The sequence below is a fragment of the Pelobates fuscus genome, chromosome 6 (assembly GCF_036172605.1).
Source record: "Pelobates fuscus isolate aPelFus1 chromosome 6, aPelFus1.pri, whole genome shotgun sequence".
Classification (NCBI taxonomy): Eukaryota; Metazoa; Chordata; class Amphibia; order Anura; family Pelobatidae; genus Pelobates; species Pelobates fuscus.
Genome location: NC_086322.1, coordinates 175,441,784 through 175,458,870, shown reverse-complemented (window position 1 = coordinate 175,458,870; position 17,087 = coordinate 175,441,784). Strand labels below are relative to the sequence as shown.

General features: G+C 36.6%; 1 protein-coding gene across 2 annotated transcripts in view; it reads left to right on the top strand.

The window, feature by feature from the left end:
- The window catches only part of LRBA (LPS responsive beige-like anchor protein), a 619,335-nt gene that overhangs the window by 418,841 nt on the left and 183,407 nt on the right, over positions 1–17,087 (top strand). For both annotated transcript variants that reach the window (XM_063458500.1, XM_063458501.1), the window contains exon 40: positions 15,274–15,391. In XM_063458500.1, coding sequence (XP_063314570.1) covers positions 15,274–15,391 — 118 coding nt within the window. The remainder of the gene's footprint in view (positions 1–15,273; positions 15,392–17,087) is intronic.

Below are 17,087 nucleotides of genomic sequence, written 5' to 3'. Positions count from 1 at the left end.
TCTGGAAGGAGTTTCTATAAAATAAGCCTCATTCACGATTGCGGCAGAGTTCACCTTTAAGTCTTTAGTCCAGTGAAAGGAGGCTATTTAATACACCACCCTGCTTCCAATCCAATTAAGGGCTCAATAATGGGAGGATTAGGGGAAGTTTACTCCGTAGCAGAAGACGCTTTTAAAGTAGTGTATGTTGATAGCATGAGGGTATGAAGGGAAAGCGGAGAGAATTATCAAGATAATAGCCAGTAATCTTAACTTGTCTGATGTTGGCATTGGCCACAATGTAGCGGACCTTCTTAACAGGAGACGCAATAATTCCCAGCTTTTAACCATTTTATTGCTGAGTTTCGGCTGTCTCTTTAATTTTCTTCACTTGCCTATTGGACACTTGCATACATCACAAACATCACTAACTAAACACTAAATTATCATATGTTTGCTGTAGTATGAACAGGTCTATTATAGCTTAGTGAGTGAGAAAAGCAGCCCCAAGTAACGATAACATCAAAGCATGTGAGTAAAGCTGTATAAAATACAGCATTAATTCTATTGCCACAAAGATCTTCTTAGAAGAAGTCCTTCGGTTAAGCAAGTTTCAGTAGATTTCTTAAGAATTCAGTGGTGGTGAACATGTTGGTGTTTGCCAGGTTTTCCTTACAATGTGGACAGATGTGATGCTCTAAACTTGTCTCCGGTAATGACAAGCACTAGTATATAGCAGATAGTGGATGGAGATATATATATATATATATATATATATATATATATATATAAATTTTTATTTTATAGTAGACACAAGAATTTTCAAGAAATATGAATTCCAATACATTTCAGTAAAATGGAAGTGCAACTCAATTACAGGCCATACAGTGTTGTCTCATAATAAGAGTTTAATTTGTACGTACAAATAAAACCTCTGATTTAGGAAACAGGATAACTAATTGTGAAAGTCACTGTTCATTTAGGAACTCCTAATAACTGTGTTTAGTCAAACTATTAATGTATGCCTCTTTAGAATGTCTGTCTTCACTATTTTGTTACATATAACAGATTTTAATTAATTTACGTAAGTAAAATGTTCAACCTTACTACTTATTTAAGCTATGCTACCTCTTGACTGAAAGTTTTATCAGTGTTACTGTGGAACGATTATATAAAAAGAAGTGTCATGATCCAATTTTGTAACCCAAGTGATTGTTGGGTAAATTGTTCAAGTCATTCTTGTCAAGTGCTGCTATTGCTGGAGTCTCTTTGTGCAATTAAACATTATTTATCCTACAATTGAAGCCTATTCCATTTGTAAAACACCCAGCCATCATTATTTCCAGCTGCTACCTTATTATTGTTCAGATCTTTGCAGATCTTTCTTTCTGTGCTAAGTATGTAGTGGGCTAAATGTTTAATGAGTCAATGCGTTAAAGGCTTCACTTTTCTTCCAATTAACCCCAAGACCACGCTGGCATTTTTGTAAATCCACAGAAGTATTTTGTGAGGCCTAAAGGGTAAGCTGCAGGCAGGCTGTGAAGAATGTAAAAAGACTAACCTGCTAACAGACACTGCAATAGGACAATGAGCGCTTAATCCGTATTATGGTAAATGCGGGCTTAGGGTCCCAAAAGAGCTTTGCTAAGGAGAACAAAACAAAAGAAGCTGCACCAATAAAATCATTGTGCCTTTATTTGGAGTCCAGAAATTGTCCCAGATGAACAACTCATAACATAGCAAAAAGTTACTTTTTCAAGTAATGCTAAGCTCTTCGACTACTTACAAAGGGATGAGTCATCATTGTTTGCAAGAGATGAATGCTTGGCTATATCAGGACCTGGTCCCTCCATAAACTCTTGCAAACATTTTACCTGTAAATAACAGACAAAATGTTAATTTTATTTTTTCATTCTTAAAATAAAGTTGCGTGGCAAGAGGCTGCGTTTATGCTGGGGCATTTTGCGTATGACACCAAATCTCAGCTTGAAGGACTCTGCATGCTCTGGGTGCTGATGACAGTTGACAAATAGGCCCAGATTTGACATTAAACTGCATGGAGCTCTTGTGCCAAGCTGGCTAATGATGCTTCCGCAGGTGGAGTTACACCTTCGGCACCAATGTGCTCTAACTTTATATGTGCAGTGTTTCTCAGTAAAATGCTGGCATACAGACACAAGCAGCATGGCCACTTCAAATCACTAAAGTGATCATGGGCCTAGTGACGCTTGGAGTCACTCTTTGAACATGTCCTCTGTGCAACACATTCCATAAAAGCTAATTTCTTGAAATATGATTTGTCCACAGTTTGCACATGTTTATAGCATAGCTGGTGTAGTTATTTTACAGTTATATATAAAGTAAGACCACTTGTTATTAAGGGACATCCTGTTTGTGTGGTTGAATTGTTTCCTTCCGAACTCTGAGCAGACTCTAAGGGATTCCAAGTATAGAGTTCTTTTATATGTGGGTCTTTCTCCAACCAAGTAATCTTGAAATATCCAATACTTTAATAGAATCACAAGTAGCCTATTTTGATTTATAGCACTAGAGTTTTAGGCGATCCAGGAAGAGGGTTTCTTTGATATCACATTATGAAGGAGAGAAACCCAATCATGTTAGTTGTGATATGAAGATGCCTTGGGTTTATATTTGCAGTGTTTCACTTTAACCCCTTAAAGACCAAACTTCTGGAATAAAAGGGAATCATGACATGTCACACATGCCATGTGTCCTTAAGGGGTTAAAACACTGCGCATATAGTGATTACCTCCACCTCTTGCTGCATCACTGAGACCTCAACAGTCATCTTGGAACTAGAGTTCCGGGCGTGACTAATCTGGCAGGATCAGGTAAGATGTCAGATCATTGTAAAACGGTTTCCCCAATTATCATGAAATGAGTCCAGGTTACTTCTAGCATCTATAGTGGTTAAAATGCTTGGAGTAATACCCTAACCCTAACGGAGCAGCTAACCTGTTTATTCACTAAACTATGAACTGAGAATTTATAAAGGAACTGCAGGTTTGTTTGTTTTTTTAACCAACATACTGTAGTTAAATTAGAAGCTGCTCTTTCCCAGTTAAGCCATTTGGACACATAATTTGCACCTCCCTTGTTAATTCTCCACACTTCCCTGGTTAATTTCTAGTTTTAATGACTAATCTTTATATTGGTTTTGAAGGATGTCATAGCTTGATTTGTAACCCTTGTCCTGTCCGTCTATTATCAATGTATGTTTATAACATATTAGATAACACTCCAGCTAAGATAGGCGTGTGTGTGTGTGTGTCTGTTTGTGTATGTATGTGTGTGTTTATTTTATGGTAAACAAGTGGAGCACTCCACAGGATTTTTTAAAAGTGTGTAATGAAAATTAAATCAACGTTTCGACCCTCCTGGGTCTTTATCAAGATTCATAACATAAAGCAATGTGCATGAATATGTACATTACTACAAAAAGGTGACTTGCAATCATATAAGTCAAATAATGTGTTAAGATACACAAAAAGAAAAACCCAGACCTAGTTTAATGGATAACAGACTAGAGGCAATAGTAATTATGGAAGGGTGGTAGACACCAGAAAGCATAGACCTATAGATTCATAGTGTTAGAAAGGTTACATTGTAGAACTACAAAGCATAGCAACTTGCTACTTACTAAAGAATAACATTGTAGCAATTTAAGCAACACAAATCACATCATTTCAAAAAGCCATAGCTCCAGGTAAATCCTAGAAAGGATTTAGAACAAACTGTGTATGCTAAAAATAATTAAAGGGACACTATAGGCACCCGGACCACTTAAGCTCATTGAACTAGTCTTTGTGCTGTGCCCCTATTGCACTTAGTGCTGCAATGTAAAACATTGCAGCTCTAAGTCTGCCCTCTGTGGCTGTCTGTCAGACAGCCACTAGAGGGCTTCCGGAATCCAAACCGACTTTTGGTCGGTTATCTGACACTGGACGTCCTCATGGAGCTCCAGCATCAGATTTTCTCCATAGGAATGCATTGAATAATGCATTCCTATGGGAAGGTCTAATGCACATGCGTGGGCGGAGCCTGACCCAGCACCGAGGGACATCAGCGCTGGATTCAGGTAAGTAGCTGAAGGGGTTTTAACCCTTTCAGCGACATGTGATAGGGGGCAGGAGGGAGGGGGGCAGTTTACCTGGCACTGGAGAGTCCCTTTAATGGCAAACTGTGACGGATGCTTTACATGGCAAATCACTAAATAAATGCAATGACTGAAGTTACAAATATATATTTATTTTATTTTTTGTATTTTTTTTTTTTAATACACACACACATACAATGTGTGTGTGAATATATCATTTTATATATTTTGTAAATATATCCCATCCACCTTAGTAGTATCCATGTACTGCTCATTGCCCAGTCCAGTGGCACTCTTGCTACACTTGAATGTTGAACTGTTGTCTTAAAGCAGCATTTGTGAGTCTAAATGTTTTGGTTATGTCTTTGTATGTTAGTGGGGAAAATAATGGCCCTCTTTGTGCATCTCTGTCAGCTTGATGCTATCAGCAGTGGAGCAGAACTATAGCCACGTTCATAAGAGCTCATTAAGCAGCCAATTTGTCTGAGCCCTCATTAATTTGATAAACTCATTTGCTGATGAGCAATGACAGGATTATATAGAGATGAGGAATATGTGAGTGAAAAAGGTGTTTAGACTAACTAATTTTTACATTGTTTATTTTTTTGCATGCATTGAAAGAATACATTTTTATTTCATTTAAAAATCCCTTCCAATAGTAGCATATAAAAATGTTCTGTTACATTCACAATACACAAGCATGTTGGCCACATGTATTCAAACAAATATTCAAACTAGTATTTGGAAAACATGAAGACAGATATGCCAATATTACATCCATGTTTGTGAAATATTTGAGTGTTTGAACAGTTGTTGCCAACATTCATGCGTTTTGGAGAATATAAAGAAACATTTGATCATCTCAGCTGTGTAGGAAGTGCAGTGTGCTTAGTAACGGTCTGTGTCTTTGTGGCTGCAGTTTTCTGATATATATCTTGTAAAATGAGTTTGTGATATTCTTACTATATTGCCTTAAGCAGAATATCTTATGTTTAAAGAAGGTAATGAAGGCTTACATTCAGTACATAATGGGATGATTTCCTTATTGAAACCTTTACAGTAGGTTCAGGCATCTGTTTGCTAAACACAGATTTATGGTGAGTTACCAGCTTGCAGAATTTAAAATTAGATGGTTGAGCAAAAAAACGAATTCATAGAAACTGGGAATTTAACACAATCTTGGGGTTAGTCACTAAAGTCTAGTGCCCAAAAACGAATTTAGTTGCTATCAGAAAATTTGGAGGATAAATTAGAGAATTAGTGATAGGTCACCAAATTTCCTATGCATACCACCTCTGCATTGGTTCAGAAACCCGTACAGAGAACCCTGATTGGCTCTACAAGCGCCTAAAATACTTCAAGAATATTTCAAGAACAAATGAACAAAAAATCTATCCATCTATCATCATGGTGAATAACCCTGTCTGTGTAATAAAAAGATACCCTAATTTGGGCCTGCAATAATAAAATCGAAATGTCTTTGTTAAGACCATAGATTGGTTGAAATGTTGCTGTTAGAAGCAACCACAGGAGTGTTTTGAGTTTTGGGCAGTTTTTTTCCCCTCCATTGTCATTGAAGGAACTCAATAGAGTTAAGAATACAAATGTGTATTTGGCTTGGAGTTTGGGAATTCAAGCAATCACCTGGTCAGCCCAAATGTAGATGAATTGTATTTTTAAATGAAAAAATCCTTTCAAGCACAGAAGGTTGCCTTGCAGACCAGCCATGCATCAACTGATTTGAGAAGTTGTTAAAATGTAGGCACTCTGCTCAACTACTTGCCTTTGTGTTTAGTTCCACTGAGCTAAACTGCCAGGATGAGGCATGGGGAGGTGTTTTAATGTTTTAGAAAGTGCCAAATTTGATTGAAATCAACACTTTTAACCCCTTAAGGACACGTGTGACATGTCATGATTCCCTTTTATTCCAGAAGTTTGGTCTTTAAGGGGTTAAATAAGTAAAGCAAAGAGGCCCCACTCAGCACACACACACAAAGTGCTATTTGTTTCTTTAAGAAATTTTTCATGCCTCCTTCCACAATAATCAGATCTACCGAGCAGGTTGCCAGTGTGTTACAGGTCCACTGCTGGAATTCAGATCTATACACAAATCATAGGAGACACATTTAACGATCATTTGTTGTGACTGTTTCCAAACAGCCTGTATTTGCCTTCTCATAATTGTATGATTTGAATTGAGTAGTAAAAATGCACACGTCTCGATTGGTAAACAAGCATGAGTGATGAATGTGCCGTCCTGGGGACCAATGAGCAGACTAACTCTATTATATACTTTGCTAAAAACTGTACAATTGTAAAAGCGTTTTATGATCCAGCAACAGTCTACTTACTGCGAAAAGTCTTAAATCATCATGGCTTTTATTTGTGTAATATTCCCTACTTTGCCTTAATTCACTTTTCCTGACAGTTATGGACATGTTTCCTAATAGCTCTGGCATTTAAAGATAAGACTGCTTGTAAACAGATTACGTTTTTTTTAAATAGGCAGCAATTTCATCCACAATAATGTACTGATTCATAAACTAACCATCACAATCCAAAATTTCAAAACAAGATAAATGACTCATTGTAGAATGGCTACTATTAGACTGACTTCATGTCCCTGTGTTTAGGAAGATAAGCCCCCTTGTATTACTGCACAGCAATAAATGAGATAATGTTTTCACACTATAGATAAAGGAAATGGTGGATGCGTTTAATAGGACGCAAAAAACCTTTTACGATCACTGAGCACGTTTGCCTGTAAAACAAATTAATTTTTTGGGGAAAAAAAAAATATTTGAACGCCTATTTGATATTAAAAGGAAAATTAGGTGATTGAAGTTCAATTTGTTGCACGTTATTAACTATTTCCACTTGACGAGATCAGTGAGAGGATAATAGATGAGGGTTTTATTATTAGGCCTCGGCTGAAATGAAGTGGTATCAGAGATAAGGTGATGCAAATAATGAAGACTGGAAATAGCAATAATCCATCAAGTGACATCACAAGGACGTCAAGTGCAGCTTGGATTCATTTAAAGTTGTCTTTTGTTTGTATATTCAGAGTGGAAATTCCAGATTGAAGAGGCTGGTGCAGGGTATTTCCTTGGGAATACAGAGCAACATAGCTGTGTATCATTATAAGATCAGTCTTTGTGTAGGCCTAATTACATACCATATAACCTATCCAACTATCCTCGATTCATTGGCATAAAACAAATTATTGCTTGCTCTGCATATATTCACCAACTATCTCTATTAATGAGAATCCTCGGTAAGGTCTGCTAATGGGAGTTCAAATTATTATTTCCACAAATACAAAAAACAATTAGCAAACAAAAAAAAGCATACCATGAAAGGGGCACTTCAGGCTACAAGTGACCCCCGATAGTTATGCTTTATGCATATACTGTATTAAAAATGTAAATTAATAAAACCGTGCTAAACTTTACCATTTCACTATATACTTATTGGATGTTTCAGTTTGCTCTGCGCTAACCAACGGTTATTATGCCAATCAGGAGGCTCTTGTTCTATTCAATGCAACCTGGCATTAGGCACTCCATGGGCAGACTTCTAGCTAAAGCAATAGATAAACATTTTGCAACAGGACTACATATAATGCTCTGTTTTTATTTGTATATCTAGGATAGTATTTATATGGCCTTTTGGGTGCATATATACCTCTGTATCATTGGAATGCATGAGTATTACTGGACTACAAGAGAAATGTTTTCATTTTGACTAGAACAAGGGTTGACAAATTTGCTAAACATCTCTGTAAAAATTATCTGTATACCATATCCAACTAAATGGTAGTGGGACAAGTCTTTTTATATATTTTCTATGTCAATTTTTCAAAACTTGTCAAGAAAAATCATTGTCATGAATTTTATTTTTTTAGTGATTTTTTTTTTCTTCATTGAACTGTCACTTCTAGTTGAAATGCTTTCTGTTGATAAGACAGATAACCAATAGAAGCACACTGAAGCCCAGACAGGATGAGAGAAAGCCAATAATAAATTATTATTGTCCTTTGCTCATAAAGTAGCTGCAAGTTATGAAGTGCTGTAGAATGCATGCCAATAAAAATTGATGCAAATTGAAAAAAGGATGTGCTAACTGCAAACTTCCGATTATAATACACTTCTACTCACTTGTATGAGCAGGGTACTGGAAACTCTTCCATACCAGTAGACATCTGTTAGATTATGTAAAATGTCTCTCTGCCTGTCCACTAGTTTTATTGCACAGTGCTACAGAATTTGCTGATGTCTTATAAATGTAATAAAAAGAAGGTGGAAGGTGATCCAAACAATTCAAGGACAGTTAAAGTTATGTAACATTCTGAGGAGACCGCAACGTAACGAATTCCACAAAGCAAGGTTAAAATTATACCTCTTTCACCCAGATAGAGGAAGCCAACATCACCTTATCCCAGCTGCACACCCTTTCCAATAAATCCTTCAATCTTGATGAATCTGATAATATGCCAGTGTTCATATCATTTTTTAAAACTTTTTTTTTATTTTTTTCGAATTGTGTAGACATTGGTGGTATCAATTTGGAGTTGGCCTATGATAGGGCCTTTTTAAAGGTACTGCTGATCCATTTTCACAAACCTCTTTGAATATCTTTACATCTGCCGTTTGGTATACAGTTGTCGGTCAATACAGTTTCTCCTGTTCATACCTACCAGGAAGTTTTAGATGGGAAGGGGTAAGAACCAGAGAGTCGGTGTGCCAGTGAAGCAATGTGTGTGTTGCGAATGACCGGTAGCGGCATGCACTCATGAAAAAGGGGTGGTCTCCTCACGGTGCTCCTGGGCACCACTCTGATGATAAGGGGAGCACATGCATAGGGATGACTTAGAAAAGCTCTCATAGGCACAAAATGTTCTGACATTGTCTTACCAGTGTGTCATACTTTATCATGCAGTTGTCTGAAGTGAGGCAACAATATTGCACTATCACACTCATCCATTTGTTTAACTAAAACACAATGTCGCTGCTAAATACTGTTTGACTTATTTACAGGCTCAGGTCTCTAAGGTGTATCTATCCAGCACAAATATTACGCAACAAAGCCGAATTTCACTTGCTGTAAATCTGTCTGACTTACAGTCTCTCAAATAAATAGTTTTACACATCAAAGGCAACATCAATTTGCCATATATTGCTTCATGTATCAGATGGCATTGTATGAAAATATCAATAGCACTGGTTAATATAAATGAAATTAATTTTTTAAAGCTAGACTAAAGGTTGACATCTGAAAAATTGCACTGCCTTGCAGAAGAAGAATTCTTGTCCTCTTGTGATATTTCAGGTCACAGGGTCAAGTAATTTTCCCAGTCTTCAATGGGATCTAGTGAAATATTAACTTCATTGTCACCAGGCCCCAAAGCGATAAGATAAAATGAGCTGATACATCATTTGCTCTGGGTTTATCATCTCCTGCAGTAATCGGAATAGAAAACATTAGATGTTTCAAACCTGACTGTCCCTTTCTCCTCACCCAGTTTTAAAGTCATTAAAGCCTGCTCAATACTAGAGTCATGAGGAATTTATTTAATCTATTATCGGTTGCATTTTTGTGTTCTGCCAAAATGAGGTAAATATAATTTTTTTCCTTTTTTTTTCTTCTTTGCTATGTAGACATGGCAAGGGCAGCAGGCATCTGGTATAGAAATAAGTAAAGCATTCTTTTCTTCCAAAAGTTAGTGTTTTCTTATATATTAAGATTCATGCCTCCTCAGAATTAAGATGAAAAGACTTGTTTACCTTTAGTCATTACATATGAGCCAATCCAGGGCCTCCCCATGTGAAATAATGTATGGCAATTGCATCAATCAGTGACCATTAAGCATCTTCTCATAGAGATGCATTAGCTCAGTGCATCTCTATGGGGAGAGTTTGGCATCTGCTTGCAGAGCATGAAGATGCTGAATGCTGGACTGCACCAGGAAGGTCCTTTAGTGACAGTCACTAGAGGTCCCCCTAAAAAGCAATGTAAATGCTGCCTTTCCTAAGACTGCAGGCGCTGTTTCTCTGCACTACAATTGCTACATTAAGCTGTTGTGGTTCTGGTGGTTAACCCCTTCACGACGGAGTCAATAGTGCACGTTCTGATCAAAACAAAACGTAAACAAAAACTGGAATTTGCGCTATATGTCTGTTCACCCGTAGTTCCCCTCTTTCAAATTATATGCACCCACACTTATTATATATCATTGGTTCAGGAGAAACAGGGCTTTAATCTATCATTAACTATTCATATATGGAACATAATTTATTATGAATAAAATTTAAGAAAATGTGAGAAAATAAGATTTTTTTTTTAAATTTGCATTTCCGTCTGACATTTTAACTGTGAATGTCATAATACTGATGTCTCACGAGTACAGCAGTACCCCCCATTAACAGATTTTATGTTGTTTTGGAAAGTTACAGGGTCAAATATAGAACATTCCATTTTTAAATAGAAATTTTCCAGGTTAGTAATGTTACCTTTGAGACGGTGTGGTAGCCCAGGAATGAGAATTATCCCCATAATGGCATAGCATTTGAAAAAGTAGACAAGCCAAGGTATTGAAAGTGGGGTATGTTTAGTCTTTTTTAGTAGCCACTTAGTCACAAACACTGGCCAAAGTTAGCGTTCATATGTTTTTGTGTGAAAAAAGCAAAAAACTAATATTTGGCCAGTGTTTGTGACTAAGTGGCTACTAAGAAAGACTGGACATACCCCACTTGCAATACCTTGGGTTGTCTACTTTTGCAAATGGTATGCCATCATGGGGGTAATTCTCATTCCTGGGCTACTATACGCTCTCAAAGACAACATAACCAATCTAGTAAATTTCAATATGAAAAAAATGAAATGCAAGCCTTATATGTGACTCTCTAACTTTCCAAAACACCATAAAACCTGTACATGGGGGGTACTGTTATTCTCGGGAGACTTCACAAATATTACACAAATATTAGTGTTTTAAAATCGTAAAACATATTACAACAATAATATAGACCATAAAAGTGCGGTTCGTTTGTAAAAAATGCGAAAAACTTCACTTTTACTTAAAATATCATCATTGTAATACAATTTACCAGTTTGAAACACTAATATTTGAGTTCAGCGAAGTCTCCCGAGTAAAACAGTACCCCCTATGTATAGGTTTTATGGTGTCTTGGAGAGTTACAGGGTCAAATATAGTGCTTGCGAATTAAATTCTCTGCACTTTCTCCCTGTGTTGTCAGGCATGTCAATCAAATTTTAATTAATCAAATCACATAATTATGTTAAAAGATTATTTAAATATACACATAGAATTTTAATATATATGCATTTATAGGTATGTAAATTCTGCGTGTATACTAATGTAATCTTTTATGTAATTCTATGTATTTATCTATATATATATTTATTTGCGGTTATTTGTATTTTATATATAGATATATATAGAATGTCATTCTAAGTGTATTTTGTTACCGATATATATATATATTAATAACAAAATACAGTTAGAATGAAATTACATATGCATATATAATTTATATTAAATTTTGTTTCAATATTTTATTTTTTATTATTTTATTTATTTATTATTTTAATTATACGTATTTATATATAATGTATATATATACATCTATTATATATATATAATATATATACATATTATATATGAAACGTCATTCTAAGTGTATTTTAATATTAATATATATACTTATATTAGTATTAAAATACACTTTGTAAGACGTTAAATATATTTAATTTATTTTTACACTTGTTTAATTTATTTATTTTTACTTTCCCACCAGCAGGGGGACTGTCTGATATTTTAGACAGTCCCCCTGCTGGCAGATCCATAGCCAGCTATAGGGGGCCATGTGATCGCTCTTTGAGAGCGATCACTTGGCCCCCGGGGGCCTCATTTGTCGGAGGGGGGCTGCCTGGGCTGTCAGGCAGGCCCCCAGAAGAGAATCGCGGCGGAGGTGAGTGCAACTCATCTCCTGGGGCTCAAAGCCGTTACGACGTTCCATGCCGTGGCAACGGCTTTAAAGCCCATTTAATGCGGGACGGCATGGAACGTTGTAACGGCGTTAAGGGGTTAATGTGCCTTTAAAGATTGTGTGTGTGTGTGTGTGTGTGTGTGTGTGTGTGTGTGTGTGTGTATGTATTTATATATTGTGTATGTATGTAATGTTTTATAAATCTTTGTCAAGTCATGAAAGCAGTGTAACAAAATACATAATCTTGTGATCAATTGCAACAAATCATATACAGGAATGCAAGGGAGACCCTCACAAGAGGTGACCAAACCATAAACTAAATGGCACTAACATTATATCTTTAGGCACATTTTTGTAAATATTTTATCTTTTCATGTGACAACACTGAAGAAATGACATTCTGCTACAATCTAAAGTGTGCAGCCTGTATAACAAATGTGGTATAAATGTGGTGTCCCCTCAAAATAACTCCACACACAGCCATTAATATCTAAACCGTTGGCAACAAAAGTGAGTACACCCCTAAGTGGAAATTTCCAAATTGGGCCTAAATAGCCACTTTCCCCTCCCAAGTGTCATGTGACTCGTTAGTGTTACAAGGTCGCAGGTGTGTTAAATTTGGTGTTATTGCTCTCACACTGGTCACTGGAAGTTCAACATGGCACCTCATGGCAAAGAACTCTGAGGATCTGAAAAAAATTGTTGCTCTACATAAAGAAGGCATAGGCTATAAGAATATTGCCAAGACCCTGCAGTTCAGTTCAAAAGTGAGGGGTGTACTTACTTTTGTGAGATACTGTAAGTATGTATTTATAGTTTGGTCCCATTCGTTACATGCAGACTCGATGCTCTATTGGAAACCTACTTAAATTCAAATAAACAAAAGGTTTTTCTTTTGTGAGATTTCATATGCACCTTCTCTTCTTGCATGTTCAACTTGGCTTGTTGAATCTACTTGTCAGTGCACCTATTGCACAGCGCTGTGGAATTTGTTGGCGCTTTATAAACCTAGTGTATTGAAAGTGTATATGTATGGATTTGTGTCTGTGGGTAACTTGACACAGATTGTGTGCGTTTGTGTTTGCGCTGTACCAGTTAGTAAAGGCTACAGTATATATTTAATCCATTCAGCATGACATGATAACAGAGCAAACGTAGTAAAGTAGTTTCCATGGTAACTGGTTCATTGGAAGGCTAGACCTCTGTCTAGGGTGCTGTCAGAGTATTAAACAAAGTACTATAGAAGACAGTCTTCCACCTAATCCAGTTTTAATTGAACTCCTGAGACTTTGAAGTACAAAGATGATGGCATAGCACTATGGGAAAAAGCCTTGCTCTTATTTTCAGTGATGCACCCAGAACTATTTTCAGGTAATTGAGATGTTTCCTTTTTCTAAGAAGTGTAATATTTTCTGCTAGGTCTCATAAATGTTGTATGAACGTGTAAGTTTATTTATAACCCTGAGAAATAAAGCACCCCACAGAGTTTGGTAACATCTTTCGAAGGCTTAAATCACACCTGAAATATGACAAGCCAAGAGCTAGACAAGAGAGAAGTAGATTTTCATTTCTTTTTTTTCCTTTCTTTTTTCTTCTCGTAATATTAACAAAAAAAATCATCTTTTGGTAATTGCGAAGAGTGCCTGTAGACATGAATTTCACAATTGTTTTATTTTCATAAATGTTCTCAGGCTAGAGTTCATCCCCTTTCCATTCTTTTTAGGATACTCCATAGGCTCGATTTCCAACTTCTTTGATCTCAATAGAAATTATCATAGAGGTGTTTTGTTTTGTTCCCCCACCCTCCCCCCATAGTAGAGCTGTAAAGCATTTCCCCCAGAATATGACTGTATCAAAGCACAGTCTTTCAGTATACGATAGTGCTAAAACCTTTTTGTCTGGTATTGGCATGTACATGAATTACCTGCTAGTATACAGGATAGTATTGAACATTTTTGCCTAGCATGGGAAAGCACTGGAATATTTTTTTCTGTGTACAGGAAGATGTAGACAGATTTTTTTCCTATCATCTAAGAGTACTAGAACCCTTTTCTCCATCAAAATTACAAGATCATGTTTCCCTGTCAATAAAGTACTGTCTCTAATATTTGAAGCTATTACAACATTCGAGTAATGGAAACCGTTTTTTTCTCTAAAATTTAATAAAGCAATAACATGTCTTTCATTGTATGTGGTGGTGGTGGGAGAGCGTGTAAGAAACTTTTTCCTACACAATACTGCAATATTTTAGATAATAAAGAAGAGAATGCAAGAACACCTTCTCCACCATGTCCTTGTACAGTTCTATAAGAAAACTCTTGTTTAACATTTGCTTTACATTTAATTACTAAGCTACTTATGTTTGAGTACTTAAAAAGCATTCCAATGCATTTTTTTTGTAAGCCACTCCCAAAACAGTAGTTTACAGAGGGCTATAGTGGTTATGGTGTCAAGTGTGTCATGGCACTGGCCCCAGAGTATTTTGTTAGCCCATTTTAGTCCATATTGACGACTTCACAAAAATAAATAAGAAAATTGATTGTGTCAGAATAAAATCAACTTACAAGGAATTTCTTTTTTTTTTTTGGTTTGTTTTCTTATGTTAAGGAATACTTACTAATTCTTGTGTTCTGTATACTTGCACATAATATTTATATAACCAAAAAGAGAGCAACTTTTGCAACCAGTATAACAAATTATTAGCATATGTTGCTTTAAATGCTCACTCACACACTATGGAGCCAATTAATGCTGGCTCAAGGAAAATGACCTTCTGTGTCTTAACAAGGTTCCAGCATACCTTTCAAGTTGGCAGTTTACTGGCTCAGTAGTGAATGCTTCAAAGAAAGTGCATAAGAAACAAAATTGTATGTTCCCACATGTATGGTGTAAGTAAGCTATGAGAAGTACACCCGCGTGTAAACAACCGGCTCACATTTTTGGAGTTAAAAAAAAAAATTAGTGCTGCAAGCAGTTATGTGAACAAGCCTAACGCACATCCTTATAACATACAGATACACTTTTTTTTCCCCCTCCTCTGTCATATAAGCAAAGTTGTATTTAACATGCTTTAAGGATCTAAAACTAAATGTAATCGTTGAAGAACTAAACAAATGTTATATATGTATGTATAATATGTATATTTTTTTCCTTTCCTTTCCTTAGATTCTTGCCTATACTGAGGGCTTACATGGAAAATGGCTCTTCACAGAGATACGTGCCATTTTCTCACGTCGCTATCTCTTGCAAAACACAGCATTGGAAATATTCATGGCAAACAGAGGTAATCTTAAATTAAATTTAACATATCAATTTTACAATAGCACTTATAGTATCTATTGGTTTTCTACCAGTATTAGATTTATATATATATATATATATATATATATATATATATATATATATATATAACATTTTTATTATTTTTTTTTAATTCCACGTTAATTAAAGGGCACTATAAGCACCAGAACCACTATAGCATAATGTAGTGGTTCTGCTGCAAAGAGACTGTCCATGCAGTCACAGGATTTAGGGATTACCTGGGTGTCTCTAAGGTGTTTAGGGGAAAAAATAAAATAAAAAAGACACCTTAGACATAGAAACATAGAATGTGACGGCAGATAAGAACCATTCGGCCCATCTAGTCTGCCCAATTTTCTAAATACTTTCATTAGTCCCTGGCCTTATCTTATAGTTAGGATAGCCTTATGCCTATCCCATGCATGCTTAAACTCCTTTACTGTGTTAACCTCTACCACTTCAGCTGGAAGGCTATTCCATGCATCCACTACACTCTCAGTAAAGTAATACTTCTGGATATTAGTTTTAAACCTTTGCCCCTCTGCAACTCTAAGGTATTTTTTTTCTTTTTCTAAACTGGGTTGAGAACCCCTGCTCTAGTGGCTGTCACTCAGCTACTTAAGGCACTTCCTGGTGCGGTCCTGAAATCATAGCAGGACCAATGTTTAGTGTCGTCACGCTCACCATGGATATACTTGAGACTCCCCTTAGAGATGCATTGAGGAGATACTGAATGTTCCGTGATTGCAGCACGTGCACACTATTCCCCAAGTGGTTCCTTATGGTGAAGCACTGGATTGACTAAAGGAAAGAAAATAGCAAAACACACACTAATGTTAGAAATAAAGACTTGTATTATAAACGTTAGTGCGTGTCTTTACAATAGAATTAACTTACATGGTATGTCTACATGATTGTGGGTTTTAAGGTAACTTAAAGGAAACAATATAGGGTCAGGAACACAAACATGTATTCCTGACCCTCTAGTGTTAAAACCACCATCTAGCCCTCCCTGGCCCCTCTTGCCTCCCTAAATATAGTAAAATCTTACTTGCAATCAAGTCTGGAGCTGCTAGTTCTGGCTCTGACCTGCCCCAGTCTGCTGACTTAACAAGTGGTGGCCTGAGCGAATTATAGTGCTTCCCCATATTATTGTCTGAGACTGTAAAGGAGGCAGATCAGGGGCAGAGCCAGCATGATTCAAACACAGCCCTGGCCAATCGGCATCTCCTTATAGAGATGAATGAATCAATGCATCTCTCTGAGGAAAGTTCAGTGTCTGCATGCAGAGGGTGGAGATACTGAATGTTGTGATGCATTTTAGGCAGCAATGACCCAGGAAGGATCTCTAGCAGGAGTGGCCAGTGAAGTTATCACTAGGCTGTAATGTAAACACTGCATTTTCTCTGAAAAGGCAGTGTTTACAGCAAAAAGCCTGAAAGGAATGATTCTACTCACCAGAACACATGCAATATACTGTAGATGTTCTGGTGACTATAGTGTCCCTTTAAGCACATTTATGTCATGGGGCAGATGTGTCTGACTTTTCTTACCTCTAAGGTGCGGCTCCAGCATCAATGTTTGCCATTATCCCGTCACTTTAGCCAAATGTTTGAACCCTTGAAGGTAAGATGATGCCTAAATACTCTGCCCCCATAATCCCTTAAATCAGCGTAAGT